This window comes from Oryza sativa, chromosome 2 (genome assembly GCF_034140825.1).
Source record: "Oryza sativa Japonica Group chromosome 2, ASM3414082v1".
NCBI lineage: Eukaryota > Viridiplantae > Streptophyta > Magnoliopsida > Poales > Poaceae > Oryza > Oryza sativa.
In genome coordinates this window covers 15,684,080-15,698,141 of record NC_089036.1, presented here as the reverse complement: position 1 = coordinate 15,698,141, position 14,062 = coordinate 15,684,080, and the positions used below count along the sequence as shown (strand labels likewise).

At 42.4% G+C, this 14,062-nt stretch overlaps 1 protein-coding gene across 1 annotated transcript; it reads left to right on the top strand.

The window, feature by feature from the left end:
• Positions 1 to 1,221: 1,221 nt before the first annotated feature.
• On the top strand, positions 1,222 to 6,959 carry LOC4329284 (uncharacterized). The gene is made up of 4 exons (XM_015768388.3): positions 1,222 to 1,737; positions 4,106 to 4,381; positions 4,485 to 4,622; positions 5,084 to 6,959. Exons 1-4 carry the CDS (start codon positions 1,390 to 1,392, stop codon positions 6,647 to 6,649), a joined length of 2,328 nt encoding a protein of 775 aa, XP_015623874.1. The 5' UTR covers positions 1,222 to 1,389; the 3' UTR covers positions 6,650 to 6,959.
• Positions 6,960 to 14,062: the final 7,103 nt, after the last annotated feature.

Here is a 14,062-nt window from a genome sequence, read left to right as displayed (position 1 = left end):
TAATATTATTTTTGAAAGCAACTTTTCTATTTTATTCTAAAAAAATCATTTAGCATTTTGAGAAGCATGTACAAAGAAAACGAGGGACTATAAGTTTGAAACTCTCACTCCGAATGGCACATGTTCTGAAAGAAACACTGGTAAAAGCTTTGCTGAATTGATTTTAACAGGGGGATGGTACATTTGGTGGGAAAGAAGACAAGTAGTGAATGGTGAAAGGATTCAGATGGCTGCTAGATCTATTGTTGCTCTAACACTAAATTATAAGATGGCGAAGAAAAAGTCGGATGCAAAACCATGGGAAGGATAGCATAAACCTCCTGAAGGAATTCTCGTATACATAGATGCTTCCTTTGACATCGTCTCGAGTACAGGAGGAACCAGAGCTGTCAACGAGATTCACAAGGGAATTTTTTAGCTAGTTCTTGTAGGTACTTGTCTCATGTTGCTGATGCAGCAATGGCAGAAGCCTACGTCCTCAGGGATGGACTCATCCTCGCCCAGCAGATTGGTTGTCAAGATACTACCTCCATCACAAAATGTCTGACGCCGTTGATTTTTTTAAAAATGTTTGACCGTTCGTCTTATTTAAAAAATTTAAGTAATTGTTAATTCTTTTTCTATCATTTGATTTATTGTTAAATATACTTTTATGTATACATATAGTTTTACACATATCACAAAAGTTTTTTTTAATAAAACGAACGGTCAAACATATTTAAAAAAGTCAACGGTGTCAAATATTTAGGGAATGAGGGAGTACTATTTACTCAATCAGATTGTTTGCAGGTGGTGGAGACGATGCAAGATGGAGGTTTTTAAGCAACTACGGCAGCGGCAATTTTATATGAATGCCAGATTTTGATATATGATTTTGTTAAAGTCTCTGTTGAGCATTGTAATAGGGAAGCAAATTGTGTGGCACATGTTGTAGGCTTGTAGCTAATTATACTTTTAAGTTTAAGAATTCTTATAATTGGATTGATGAGACTCCAATTTTCTAGCTGAACATTATAGTGAACGATGTAATTATGTTTGCAGATTAATAAAGCGTGCCAAATTGCTTAAAAAAAACACTAGTAAAAGCTTCTAGACCTGAACGGGGCTTGTTTTTAAAAATAATATTCAAGAAATAAAAAACAAAAACAATTTGACTCAGATATTTACTTCAGAAAATCACGCGTTTGCACTTTTATACCAGTGCGACTAGTTTCAAACTTCGAATTCCACCTACTCCCCAAAGTCTCGCCAGTCGCCTCGCCACCCGAACGTTGGCAGCCACGCAGCACCAGCGGCCTCCTCGCTCTCCTCGCCGACCACACCGCAAACACCTGGCGAGCGCCACCACCTAGACGCCGCTGCCGCCGCCGCCTCCCACACTTGGCGGCCATGTCGCGGCGCAGGGCGGCCGCTGTGGCGGCGGCGGCGCGGGAGGAGGAGGAGGCGTCGCCCGCTCAGCGTCTCGTGGAGGCTGCCCTACGGGGGGACGTGGTGACCATGGAGGCGTGCCTGGCGGCCGCCGCCGCCGCTGCCGCAGCGGACGACGACACGGACGATGGCGTGCCCGCGGCGAGCCGCGTCGGGGTGGCGCGCCTGCGGGTGAGGTGCGCTGAGGTGGCCCTCCGCGAGGAGGCGGCCGGGGAGGTGATCGTGGAGTCCCGCGAGCTCAAGACCGACGTCTCGCCGCTCTTCGCCGCCGCGCACGCCGGTCATGCCGAAGTTGTTCGCACCCTCCTGGTAAGGATCGTAACCAAATTTTCGTCAACAGACTGGTCATTTCTCTCACTTTCCAAGATTTGAATCCCCTCGCATTCAATCTCCAAGGGTTTAATCATCTGACCAAATATTTTTAGAGCGAAATAATTTGTGCGCATTGTCTGTCATGACAAAATTTTCAAATTTGTTCAGTAGGTACGTTCGGAGGGAATTCTGAATAAATTGGAAGTAATGATTAGTAAAAAAACATTCTGGATGACTTGTACCCTTTCATAGTAATCCAAAATAAATTCGCACAAATTATGAATGAGTGTTTTCTGATCTAAATTATTAAGAATAAACTAAAACCATTCAAACGAATGGCTGTTGCAGATCCCCTTCTTTTCCTGTTAAAATTATTACTGTAGTGGAGAGATTTATCAGTCTATTCTAATGGTGGTTTATAGAATATTAGCAGGTTTGCCAATGCATATCACTGAATTGAGTTAGGATTAGGGACATGGGTAATCTTGTTACACCTTTTGGTATGGTGTGATGGCAACTGCTCTCCCTTCTGGAATGGGATGGATAATCTTCTTCGGTTGTTTTCAAGACAAGAATGTGATGGCTTCGGTTCCACTTTGAAACTTCTATATCACTTATTAATTTGACTAGCATGTACTCCTTGGCTAAAACTCTGCAGTGCCTAATGAAAAATGTTTTTCTCATCACAAGCTATGTTGTTTTATGAGTTTTTTCATGTTGGTGGTGTTCCGATGCTCAAATCTTTCCTAGTGCCCCCACTATACAAGTGCCTGAAGTGGACTTCAAACCTTTGATGTGATACAAAACAGATGGGATTCCTTGGACCTGTTCTGTGAAGCCCCTTACAAAGTTAGGTAGATTAGTAGTTGCATTCAACAGTGTCCTTGAGAAGATGGCAGATCTTGCTATTGACTTACCACAGGTCCAATGCCCACAAGAGATACATCACAACTCACCTTGAGCACATTCTCGAAATTTGGAAATTGGGAAGCTAAGCAATTTCTCAGTAGTATATTTTCCAAGCTTTGCTATATATAAATTATCAGATTTTACTGTTGTTAACTCTAAGCTGATTTTACTGAGAAAGTGGGCCCAATTTTTAGAGGGAAATATTTTTTGTTATCCATGTGCTTTAATATTATAGATGATAATGTTCTAAAAAGGTAGTAAGCGGAGTCCCGTGTGGTCACCTCACCTCGTAGAGCTCATGGGGAAGGTAGCCATGTAAGCGGTTTTAAGGCTTTCTTATTTGGCATATGAAGTATAATAGTAGATATATTTTTTACACGTATATTGAACATGCATGTATATTTTATACGCTAATACAGGAACCGCACAATAAGATATGTATCAGGTGCACGGTTCCGTTTGATATAGTTGATGGATGATGGCTAAACCTGAGTTTATGACAATTATTCCAGCGCACAAATGAATGAATTGAATATTAAAATGTTCATCTAAAAAAAGTTTTCTAAGAAATGCTGGTAAAGAAAAACTTTTAAGAAAACGTACCATTAATTAAGAACTTGGGAAAACCTTCACATGATAAGCCAAAAAAAGGGACCTAAGTTTGCAATGAGATTTTATACTAGAGCGAGATAGCTAGCATACTATAGGAATGTCAAACCTGGCAATTTTAAGCGGCCTTCTAATAGAGATAAATAGCTGGAATATTTCTAACTACAGTAGCTTTAATTTTAAGGCTGATTATTAGAGTGGAGGTGGTGGAAAGGTGGCTGGTGTATCAAGTTGTAAAAAAGTATACTGCTCGGTATTTGAGGTACAGAAATAGCTAGGTTCAGTGTAGAGGTTTAACGAGGTCGCACTGAGGACATAATGCTGATATTGTCTCGTACTCTCGTTGTCTTGATTTAGGTTCATCAGTCCATAAATGGCATCGTTAGAAGCCACATGCACCATTAGATTCTTTCATATAATACAGATATTCGATTGTTTCCTGCATATATATTGGAGCCGTATTAGTATCTAGATATATGTGACATAGACATGCCTAAAGACAGGTTTATCAGGTTAACAGACCTAGCCAGTCAGTCAGTTCTAAACAGTTATGAGAAGTGTCATGATGAAAATATTGCATAGTGCTAACTAGAGTTGGTTTGTTCAAACTATCTGATAACATTACAATTGCTTTCTCACGAAAATTATGACGAAAAACTGATCGAATGATGTATAGGCCGGCACGAGTGAGCCATAAGGAGATAAGATCTAGAAGACGAAAAGAAGACGCTTGTGCTTAACAGGACAGCCGGGAATTATTCAGTATCTTAGTAAATATATTGTATTATGAATTATGTATACTCTAAAATTGTGTTCATGGAGTAATTGACTTGATATTTGAATACAGGTTGCTGGAGCTGATGTTAATCAAAAGTTATTTCTAGGCTATGCAACAACAGCTGCCGCACGTGAAGGAAACATCCATATTCTAGAGATGCTTCTGCAGGCTGGAGTCACTCGGGAAGCTTGTGAAGATTCCCTATCAGAGGCTGCTCTTTTTGCTGAGGCTGAAGCCGTTCGGCTATTAGTCTGTTCAGAGATGATACAGCCTGAAGCTGCAGCACATGCTTTGGTGACTGCTTCTTCAAGAGGCTTTGATGATGTTGTGGTCATACTACTGCAGGTCTGATCAAATGATATCAGTTATATACAGCCAGTTACAAAGATAACATTTTCTTGTGTATATATATATGTGTGTGTTTACTGGTTCACTTTCATTTTGTCAGAATGGGGTTGACGTTAATTCCATGGCTAGGGTCCTCTTGAGGTCTGTTAAGCCTGCACTACATGCTAATGTGAATTGCACTCCACTGGTGGCAGCAGTAATGAGCCGGCAAATTTCAACTGTGAAACTCTTGATTGAGGTATCTGCAATAACTGAATATCTTTTAAGCGTTCTTATTAGTCTAGGTACAGAGATGGATGTAGTACTCTGTTCACAATGCTTAGTTGTGCATTGCCATTCCTACTTAACTCACTGTTTTTATTTGAAGAAAAACTCATTATCTAATAATACCCATTTTTTTTTATTTGCAACAATTCCAACCATTTCTGTAGATTCAAGGCAGCCATATATATGACAAGTGGGGATGCATTATGTCTGGATGATTTTTGTTTCTCCGACTACTTTCCCATTAAGTTTATGTTCTGTATGCCAAGCAATCCAAATTTGTTTCCACTCCAGTATGCTAAACGCACTGGCCGTCCCTTTTTCAGTAAACGAAATTTTAGGCAGTCTAATTTTCCACATTATTTATGAGTACTATGCTAATTTAGAATGTTTCCACATTCTTAGAATGATACTTGTATCAAAATTTGTGTGCAGGAAGGCTCTTACTTGGACTGTCTTGTGCAAGTTGGTTCTTGGTGTTGGGACTCTGCAACGGGTGAAGAACTTCGTGTTGGTGCATGCCTTGGGGAAAAATACAACGCCATTTGGTGTGCAGTAGAGTACTACGAATGCAGTGGTGAAATCCTCAAATTGCTGCTCGATAAAGCACCATGGTTGCTGGAAACCCCACGCAAGGGTCGAAATCTTCTTTGCCATGCCATACTCTGTCAGAACCCGAATGCAGTAAGCGTGCTTCTAAATGCTGGTGCCAATCCCAGATTTCCCATAATGATGACAAACGGCACACACGTCTCCTACCCAATACATTTTGCTGCAAGGTTGGGTCATGCGCCCGTACTGAAACAACTCATGTTGGATGGGGCTAATATCAATGCGCAGACTTCTACTGGGGACACTCCTCTGATGGTCTCTGCGAGGTGTGGACACTCCGATTGCTTTCTTGAACTGATCAAATCAGGGGCAGACCTTGGGATAGTGAACAATGCAGGTGACACAGCAATAATGCTTGCTAAGAAAAGCTCATTTAGCTCAACCATCATCGACATTCTTTCCAGAGCATTGAGTTGCGGAGGCTGCATCACTTCATCGGATATCACCGTCTTCTCTCCGCTGCACTTCTTCGCTGCAAGTGACAGTGCAGAAGCTCTTCTAATGACGCTACACTACTCAGCAGCAGATCTGAACAGGCCTGATGGTTCAGGGCTCACTCCTGTTATGGTTGCTGCAGAGTCAGGCCATGCTGACATTTTCAGGCTTCTAGTGATGGCGGGGGCAGATATCGCTGCCACGAGTGCCGAAGGGAAATCCGCGATGTCGATCATCCGAAGCAGAGCTCCTGAAACCAGAGATCGGTTCGAACAGATCTTACTCCAGGCTTCGCTCGCGGATGCGATCGCAGGCCAGCAGCCATCTTTCAGACCCCTGCACTACGCGGCCCGGATCGGCGACACCTCCTCCCTGACGCAGCTCCTGAAGATGGGCCACGATCCCAACGCGATGGACGAGGATGGCTACACGCCGCTGATGCACGCGGCCGCCGCAGGCAAGCTGGAGGCGTGCAGGGCGCTGGTGTCGCGCGGCGGCGCCGCCGACGCGGGGAGCGAGACGGCGCTGTCGGTGGCGAGGAGGAGCGGCAGGTCGAACAAGGCGACGGAGGAGTGGCTGCTGGACCACGTGGCGCGCGCCCACGTGCTCGCCGGGGAGGAGCTGACGAAGCACACGCGCGGGGGCCGGGGTCCGCCGCACCGCAAGGCGGTGCGGATGATGCGGTCCGGCGTGCTGACGTGGGGGGCGACCCGCCGGAGGAACGTGGCCTGCAGGGAGGCCCGGGCGGGGCCCAGCGCGGCGTTCAGGAGGAACAGGAGGATCATCAGGACGGGCAGCGAGGAGCAGCTGATCCTAATGGTGGAGACGGTGACCGGGAGGGAGATCCACTTCGAGGCCACCTCCGCGTCCAGCGTCGAGCTATGGGTCAGAGGCATCAATCTCATCGTGCAAGACTGCGCGTGGTCAAGGCCGGATGAAGCTGAGCAAGCATAGTCATATCACTCGTATCCATAATGGAGGAGACTGCCCACTGTCTGCAAGACGCCTTGCAATTATTTCATATTGTAAGTATGCATTTTGCTCTCTAAGTTAATATGTTTACTATCTTGTTTAGCGCTTGTAAATTAACTATTTATTAGCTGTTTGTACAAAGGACGTATTTATAATGCCCCCCTTGGCGTGTTTTGAGTCCAGAGGTTCAGGTTTGAGGTGGGGAGCCTTGAAATGAGAATGGCTTTTTTTTTTTTTTACATGTAATGACCTTAAATTATATTTGTGAATGTATATACACGTTATTTTTTCTGCTCCTGTGTTATTTTGTAGTCTTCATTCCGGTGCTCGTGTGCTATCATGATATAATATGAGAGATTTAAATTTACATATTATATCATTCATCTTACATACACTGTATCTTATACGTATCCGTATAGTTCATCCATTCATTAAATAAATCCAACATCCCAAAATCACCAAATCCAACAATTCAGCCATGTTTTTTCTCGGCCTCCCCTCCTCACTCCCATATCTTCTCTAGCAGTAACCATTGCACCAACCCGGAAACCACGTCACCCCACCCTCCACCATGCCGCCATCATGCCTCCTCACAAATCTGTCTCCACCTTGCTGCCCGCCGCTCTCTACTATGCTGCCATCGCTGCTCCTCGCAGACTACCACCCCCCACCTCTCCACTATGACGCCATCACAGGGTCACCCAGGTAGAAAATCACGCACGTGCTCATCACTCAGTTTCGATCTACACATACGCAAATCAATCTCCTACACCTTTTCCTTCACACGTCCTCTTTTGCCAACCACCAACCTCGCTACATGACGCCGTGGCCCCATCACGTCAGCCCACTCACCCTTGCAGATCGGCTCCCCGCTCCTTCCTCATCGCACAAGCCTCCCGCCTGTCTCCTCCTTCTCACTCTTAGGTGCCACCCCGGACCGTCTTGTCTCTACGGCATCCCACATCGTCTTTAGTTTATACTAACATTATTTTCTGATGTCAAATCCTAATATTTTTTATTAATTATTACCTCCATCCCAGAATAATTACATTTCAAGAAGATTAGAGATAAATTAGCAACATACACAAATTATGAGCTTATTTTATGACCACATTGCATATGTGAAAGTGCTTTAACATACTAACATTATTTTCTGAATCCTAATATTTTTTATTAACTACCTCCATCCCAGAACAGTTACATTTCTAGAAGATTAGAGGCGGATTAGCAGCATACACAAATTATCAGAATATAACCTTATTTTATGACCACACTGCATGCATACATATGAGGTGCCAGTTTGATTAGAAGGAAGGCTATTTGATAGGGATGAAAAGATGGGAGACTAGAAGGCACTATATCTTCATCTAATTAGTTTGTTAGGTCTCACACCTCATTAGAAATACGATGAATATTCATTAGTACAGAAATAGCTAAAAGTGTCGGTTTTTTCAACCGGTACACATTAGTCGGCACCTCTGAGGTTCCATGAACAAAGAAAAAACGACTCAATGCATCGGCCCGATTCGAGCCGATCTATCGAGCAGCTCCACTTCATCTCGACAAGATCAAAGAATACATACAAGATTAAAGCACACATCAACACATAAACATCAACAACATCGATGAACATTAAAAAGATTAACATCAAGAAGACGATGGCAGCCGACATCCTTCTCCACCCTTGCCATCGTTGCAACATGGTGAGGGCGCAGCCGCCGTCGCCAAGGTGCACCGTCTCCCCTCCCGCTGGAGCTGGCGGAGGGGAGAGTGCGGGCGCCGCCGCCGCCGTCACTGGAGACCACTGTGGCCTCCCCTCCTGTTGGATCTAATAGAGGGGAGGGCACAACCACTGCCGCTGCCATCACCGTGGTCCGCCGCTTCCCCTCCCACCGAATCTGGTGGAGGGGAGGGCACGGCTGCCGCCACCGTCATCACCAGAGGCCGCCGTCGCCTCCCATCCCGCTACCCCCCTCAAGCTGGATCTGGCGAAGGGGAGGGTGAGGCCGCCACCGCTAGCACCTCCTTGGGCCGCCGCCGTGACAGAGAAAAGCGAGAGAGGTGAGAGAGAGAGACAAGAGAGAGATAAAGACGTGTGGAATGGATAAGGCCGATGCTTAGCTCACCAGTTCGGCTCAGTTGGGTGTAGGTGTCGGTTTTTTTAAAAAAACCAACTCCTATAATTTATGAATTTATGAATGTTGTTTGTTTGTAATTAACTGACACCTATATTAAAGGTGTCGGTTTTTTAAAAACCAGCACCTATGGTTTGTTTAAATGTGCCGGTTTTATGTGTTTTTAGTCCGCGGAGGAGGAAAAGGCATTACAGGTGGTTTTAGCTGTTCCGGCACCTATAGTACCGATTATAGGGTATAAAATAGCACAATTGTTCTGTATGAATGTATGCAATATCTTAATTAGTCTCTCTCGATAGCCTACGATAAAAAAAAAGGAAAACAACTTTTTTGAAGATGGAGATCCCATAATTCCTCGACAAGCTACGTACCCAGCCAATAGGAGGGCTACACAGTAGGGGTGAAAACAGAGCGAATACGGACGGATAATGCTCTTACCGTATCCGTTTTCATATTGTTAGGCGGATACGGAAACGAATACGAATAACTCGGATACAGAAATGAATACGAATTATCGCGGATACGAATAAGGATCGAATATGATCGGACACGAATACGAAAACGAATATTTCTCGGAATATAGAGACCACTCAAACTGCTCGTAGATACAAATGCACCACATATATTTATCTAATTTAATATAAATATCATCGTTGTAGGACGCATCACAGATTAAACAAAGTGTATCGTGTTCAAATCGAAACACGTTGAAAAGTTCAACACATATTGAGTTCGAGTTCTATAGGTAACACAGATAAGATCAAAATAGTAATCAGCCCAAAGCAATTTTCAGTACACTTGCAGTCCGATGAATGAAAATTGCAACATCATTATTCATCCATTTCATCCATCAGAACATCATCCTGTTCCATGTCATCATTATTCTCCTCTTTTTCCTACAGGAGTCGAATAATATTATTGTTATATTAAGAAAAATATTCATAGAGGTAAAATAAGAAAATAGCTCACCACTATCAATAAGTTTGCCAGATGCCTCTCTACGCTTTCAATGTCCAACTCATTGATGATAGCCTGAGTCTTATAACCTAAGAATGATGCCAGATCAGATCATGGATCAGCTATACATATATTGATATATACAAGAAGGAATGGCCAAATAAGCAATGAACACAGACACAAAGTGTACCATTGTTAGCTGCTTTAATCCAATCTTTGGTGCAAACTAAAGCTTGCACAGCCTCTGGATCAAGACGGGTGCGAAATGGATCAACAACACGGCCACCAGCACTAAATGCCGACTCAGAAGCAACAGTTGACACTTGAATACATAAGAAATCACGAGCAAGTTTGCAGAGGATAGGAAATTCTGCTTGTTTGAGCTTCCACCAAGACAAAATATCAAATGGATCTTTGGAAGTCCATAGTAACAGTGGTTGTTCCATGTAAATTTGTAACTCGGTTTTATCACTACAAATTGGCTGACTTCTCTCAAGCAAAAATCTTTGAAAATGTTGCTCATGATCATGGCTACTGTCATTCTCATTAAAGATATCATCAAACTCATCAGTATTATGAACAGGATCAGATTGAATTTGAAGTTGATGCACATGCATTTCAGCACCTTTCTTCTTTGATGTTGCACACGCACTAGTAGCATAAACATCAAACAATTTTTTGATAACCCCATTGAACTCATCAAATTTTTTTGCAGCTTCTAAACCATAAATCTTCATACCATAGTACTCTATTGAACTTGTTTTGTAACGTGGATCAAGGAAGCATGCAACAGCAAGAGCCATATTCGACTTCTCCCAGTACTTATCATATTTAGTTTGCATGGCGTTTGCCATGGTTTTTATTGTTCCATCTGTACTGTTACACCAATCAACAATATAAAGCTTGATGGAACAAAACTTACCGAAAAAATGATTTGCTGTTGGATATGTAGTACCAGAGAATAGTTCAGTTGCTTCATGAAATGGCTTCAAGCACTTGCATAGTGCTATTGCCATAGACCAGTCTACCTTGGTGGGAGCACACTTTGCATACTTTCTACCATGCCGAAGAAACAACCTATCAAAAGCATTTCTGTAGTAGATAGCATTCTTCAACATGAGAAATGTGGAGTTCCATCTTGTAGGAGTATCCATGGAAAGGCCCTTTGTGTTATCCAAACTAACTTCCAAGGCACACTTCTGAAATGCCTCAAACTGCAGTGGCGAGTGCTTTAGAATTGAAATAGTATTTCTGATCTTTAATACAGCTCCTGTGATTTGTTTCAGACCATCTTGTGCAACAAGGTTCAAGATATGATTGAAACATCTCACATGAAAGAAGATGCCATCGCAAATTAAAGGAGAGATTTTACGGAGTTTTAAAATAACACCCTTAACACAAACATCATTAGACGATGCATTGTCCAAAGTAAGTCCAACAAGCCTTCTATCAAGATTCCAATCAACTATGTTGTCATAAAACTCTTTGCACATATTACTTCCTGAATGATGTCCTTCTACATGCATAAACTTAATGATCCTCTTTTGCATGTTCCAAGTGTCCTCTATCCAATGAACTGTGATGCACATATAACTTTTATTTTGGTTAGATGTCCACATGTCCATGGTTGTGCTAAAACGGCATGAGAGTGTAAGCAAATGCTGCCACAATTTCTTCTTTTCCTCTTCATATATGTTTAGAATATCCTTTCTCACAGTAATGCGACTCTTAATTGGAAAAGTAGGGCGTAAAGACTTAATAAAATCCACAAAGTAATCATGCTCAACAATGTTAAAGGGATACTCATGCATGATGATTGCCATATAGAACTTTTTCAGGCTAACCGTCTCATCATACCTGTATGTCTCAACAGCTCCTGTATGTCTCAACAGCTCTTTCAGTACCATCTTCACTCTTTTTCATCTGTAGTTGTTGTTGACCTGACTTAATGTTGTGCTTGTTATTCAAGTGATTCCAGAAAACAGAAGTGCCACAATTACTCTCACACCGACGTTTATATGAGCACTTGTTGCATTTAGCATACTCCTCTACAATCACAGTGTCATCTGACCCTTTCTTGCTTACCTTATATTTAGTGTAGTGCTGCCAAACTTCAGAACTACACTTCTTTTGCTTCTTACCAGGAGGAGGTAAAACCTCAGAATCATCATTGGTTGTCAAATCAATTGCATCATTGTGTGCCAAGGCACCAGCAGTAGGAGAAGTGTCCTGCGTAGCTGCCGTAGCATGGCTTGGAGGTGCTGGGAGTTGCAAAACTGGAGATGATGCAGTGGTACTTGCAGCTGCACTTGCACTACTTGCACTACCAGACTCCATCACCAATCTAGACACAAAGTAAAAAAAAGCACATCCAAGATCTACATCAGTTTATCGATCTCATGAAAGGCACAAAACAAAGGTTACAGGAGAAGAACAAATCAATGGATTACCTAAGAGATTAGTGCATGCAAGAGGCCTTGCCGCCGGCGGTGGTAACGGCTCCTAGCCTCCCACTGTCCCACGATTTAGGGAGATAGGAAGCAGAAACAAGCACTAGGGGGATTGAAGGCCAATGCCCAGCAACTCCAGCAAGGAGCCAAGGAGATCTAAGACAGCCGCCGCCACTGTCGCCGGCTTGCCGCTGCTGTCGTCACCGCCGCCGCCGCCGTCGCCCATCTGGCAGCTAGGGTTTAGATAGCCGAGAGAAAACTATGTGCTGAAATTGAAGGGATGGGCTGGAGGCTGGAGAGACATCAAGCGTTACGCGGATATCCGCGCATCTTAATCTCCGGGGATATTCGGCTCCGTATTCGTATTCGCCGGAAACTGCGTTACCATATTCGTATCCGTATCCGGAGAAAAAATATCCGTATTCGTATCCGTATTCGAACTATCCGAAAAAAATCCGCTCCGAACACTATCCGTATCCGTTTTTGACCGGAGCGGACGGAAACTATCCGCTCCGTTTTCACCCCTACTACACAGGGATCCTTGTGCTACTAGCGACAGCCAATAGGAGGGCAGTATGTATCACCACTGATCCGTGCCACCACCTAATCGAACCCTCTTAGCCGTCCGATCAAACCAACGGCAATCAAACGACCCCACGTTAAAGGCTCATGAGTAATTAAGTCGGTTCACAAGATGGTAAACCCTCCCTCCTGACTGCCTATAAATTGCCCTCTTTCTCCGTCCGGATCACCAAGAAACAGATCAGTAGTCGGCCATCCCTGAAGAGCAAAGCGGTTACTGCCCTCGAACTGTCAGAGGTACGAGTTATCATCCATTCTTCCGCACACGTTAGCTTCCCAAGATCTCTATAAAGTTTCTCTTGGTGTTTTATATTCTTAGTTCTCAATTCAAATATTATAACAAAATTAGCTTTATTTTGACTTATTGATTATTCAAGCATAGTTGCTTCGTCAATAGCTCTTTGATGTGATGCAAAGTTTCATGCATCTTTTTAATTGTACTAATTTGTAGTCCCTCTATCCAAAATAACTCTACTAGTAAAAAAATAGTATAAAAATGGTGGATAGGTAACTAGACGAAGCGATAGAGGTTCATTTAATTGGCCACAAATAATGAAGACTAAAAATAAACTTATTTTGAAATAGATGGAGTAAATACTTTTGTAGGATTCGCCTTTATCTTTTCTCGACAGGTAATGTGTCCATTCTAATTTTGTGAACGAGTGGCTAATTCCTCCGTATAAAAATATGTGACAATATTGAGTTTACTCGGTTAAACTTCTTAAACTTCAACAATCTAGCTCTCAAATTACTTAGTTTAAAACATAACTAAAAATCATATGGGTAGATTTTTATATTTTTTGCTTTACTTTTATAATATTTTTTGTATTATTATTATTATTATTATTATTATTATTATTATTATTATTATTATTATTATTATTATTATTATTATTATTATTATTATTATTATTATTATTATTATGTTTTGATTCAAAAATAGTGGTTAAAGTTGCACGCTAAGTACCAAAAAAAGTTATTTAAATATATAGGGGTAGTATTATTGCGAACATTGCAAGGTCTTGGGATAAGGTTTATAAATTCAGATCTCTCTCGCCATTCTAACTTCACTACTATAAAATCTCTCATATGTATCGGTTCATAAAAACCGATTCATTTAAAACCGACATCTATAAATCTCTTTTCCCCTCCTTTTCCCCTCCGTGCGATGAAAAAAAAGCTTGCTCTCCTTATAAGAGTCTTGAAAGCCGATGTATTACTATTGTATATAGCCAACGTGTGAATAATGTTCTTGTCTATATATGTGTATG

What these genes read in the sequence shown, in the direction of transcription:
- LOC4329284 (XM_015768388.3), top strand. Translation starts at nt 1,390, where the DNA reads ATGTCGCGGCGCAGGGCGGCCGCTGTGGCGGCGGCGGCGCGGGAGGAG. An exon ending in AAGTTGTTCGCACCCTCCTG is followed by an intron (nt 1,738 to 4,105) that starts GTAAGGATCGTA and finishes ATTTGAATACAG; the next exon opens with GTTGCTGGAGCTGATGTTAA. An exon ending in TTGTGGTCATACTACTGCAG is followed by an intron (nt 4,382 to 4,484) that starts GTCTGATCAAAT and finishes TCATTTTGTCAG; the next exon opens with AATGGGGTTGACGTTAATTC.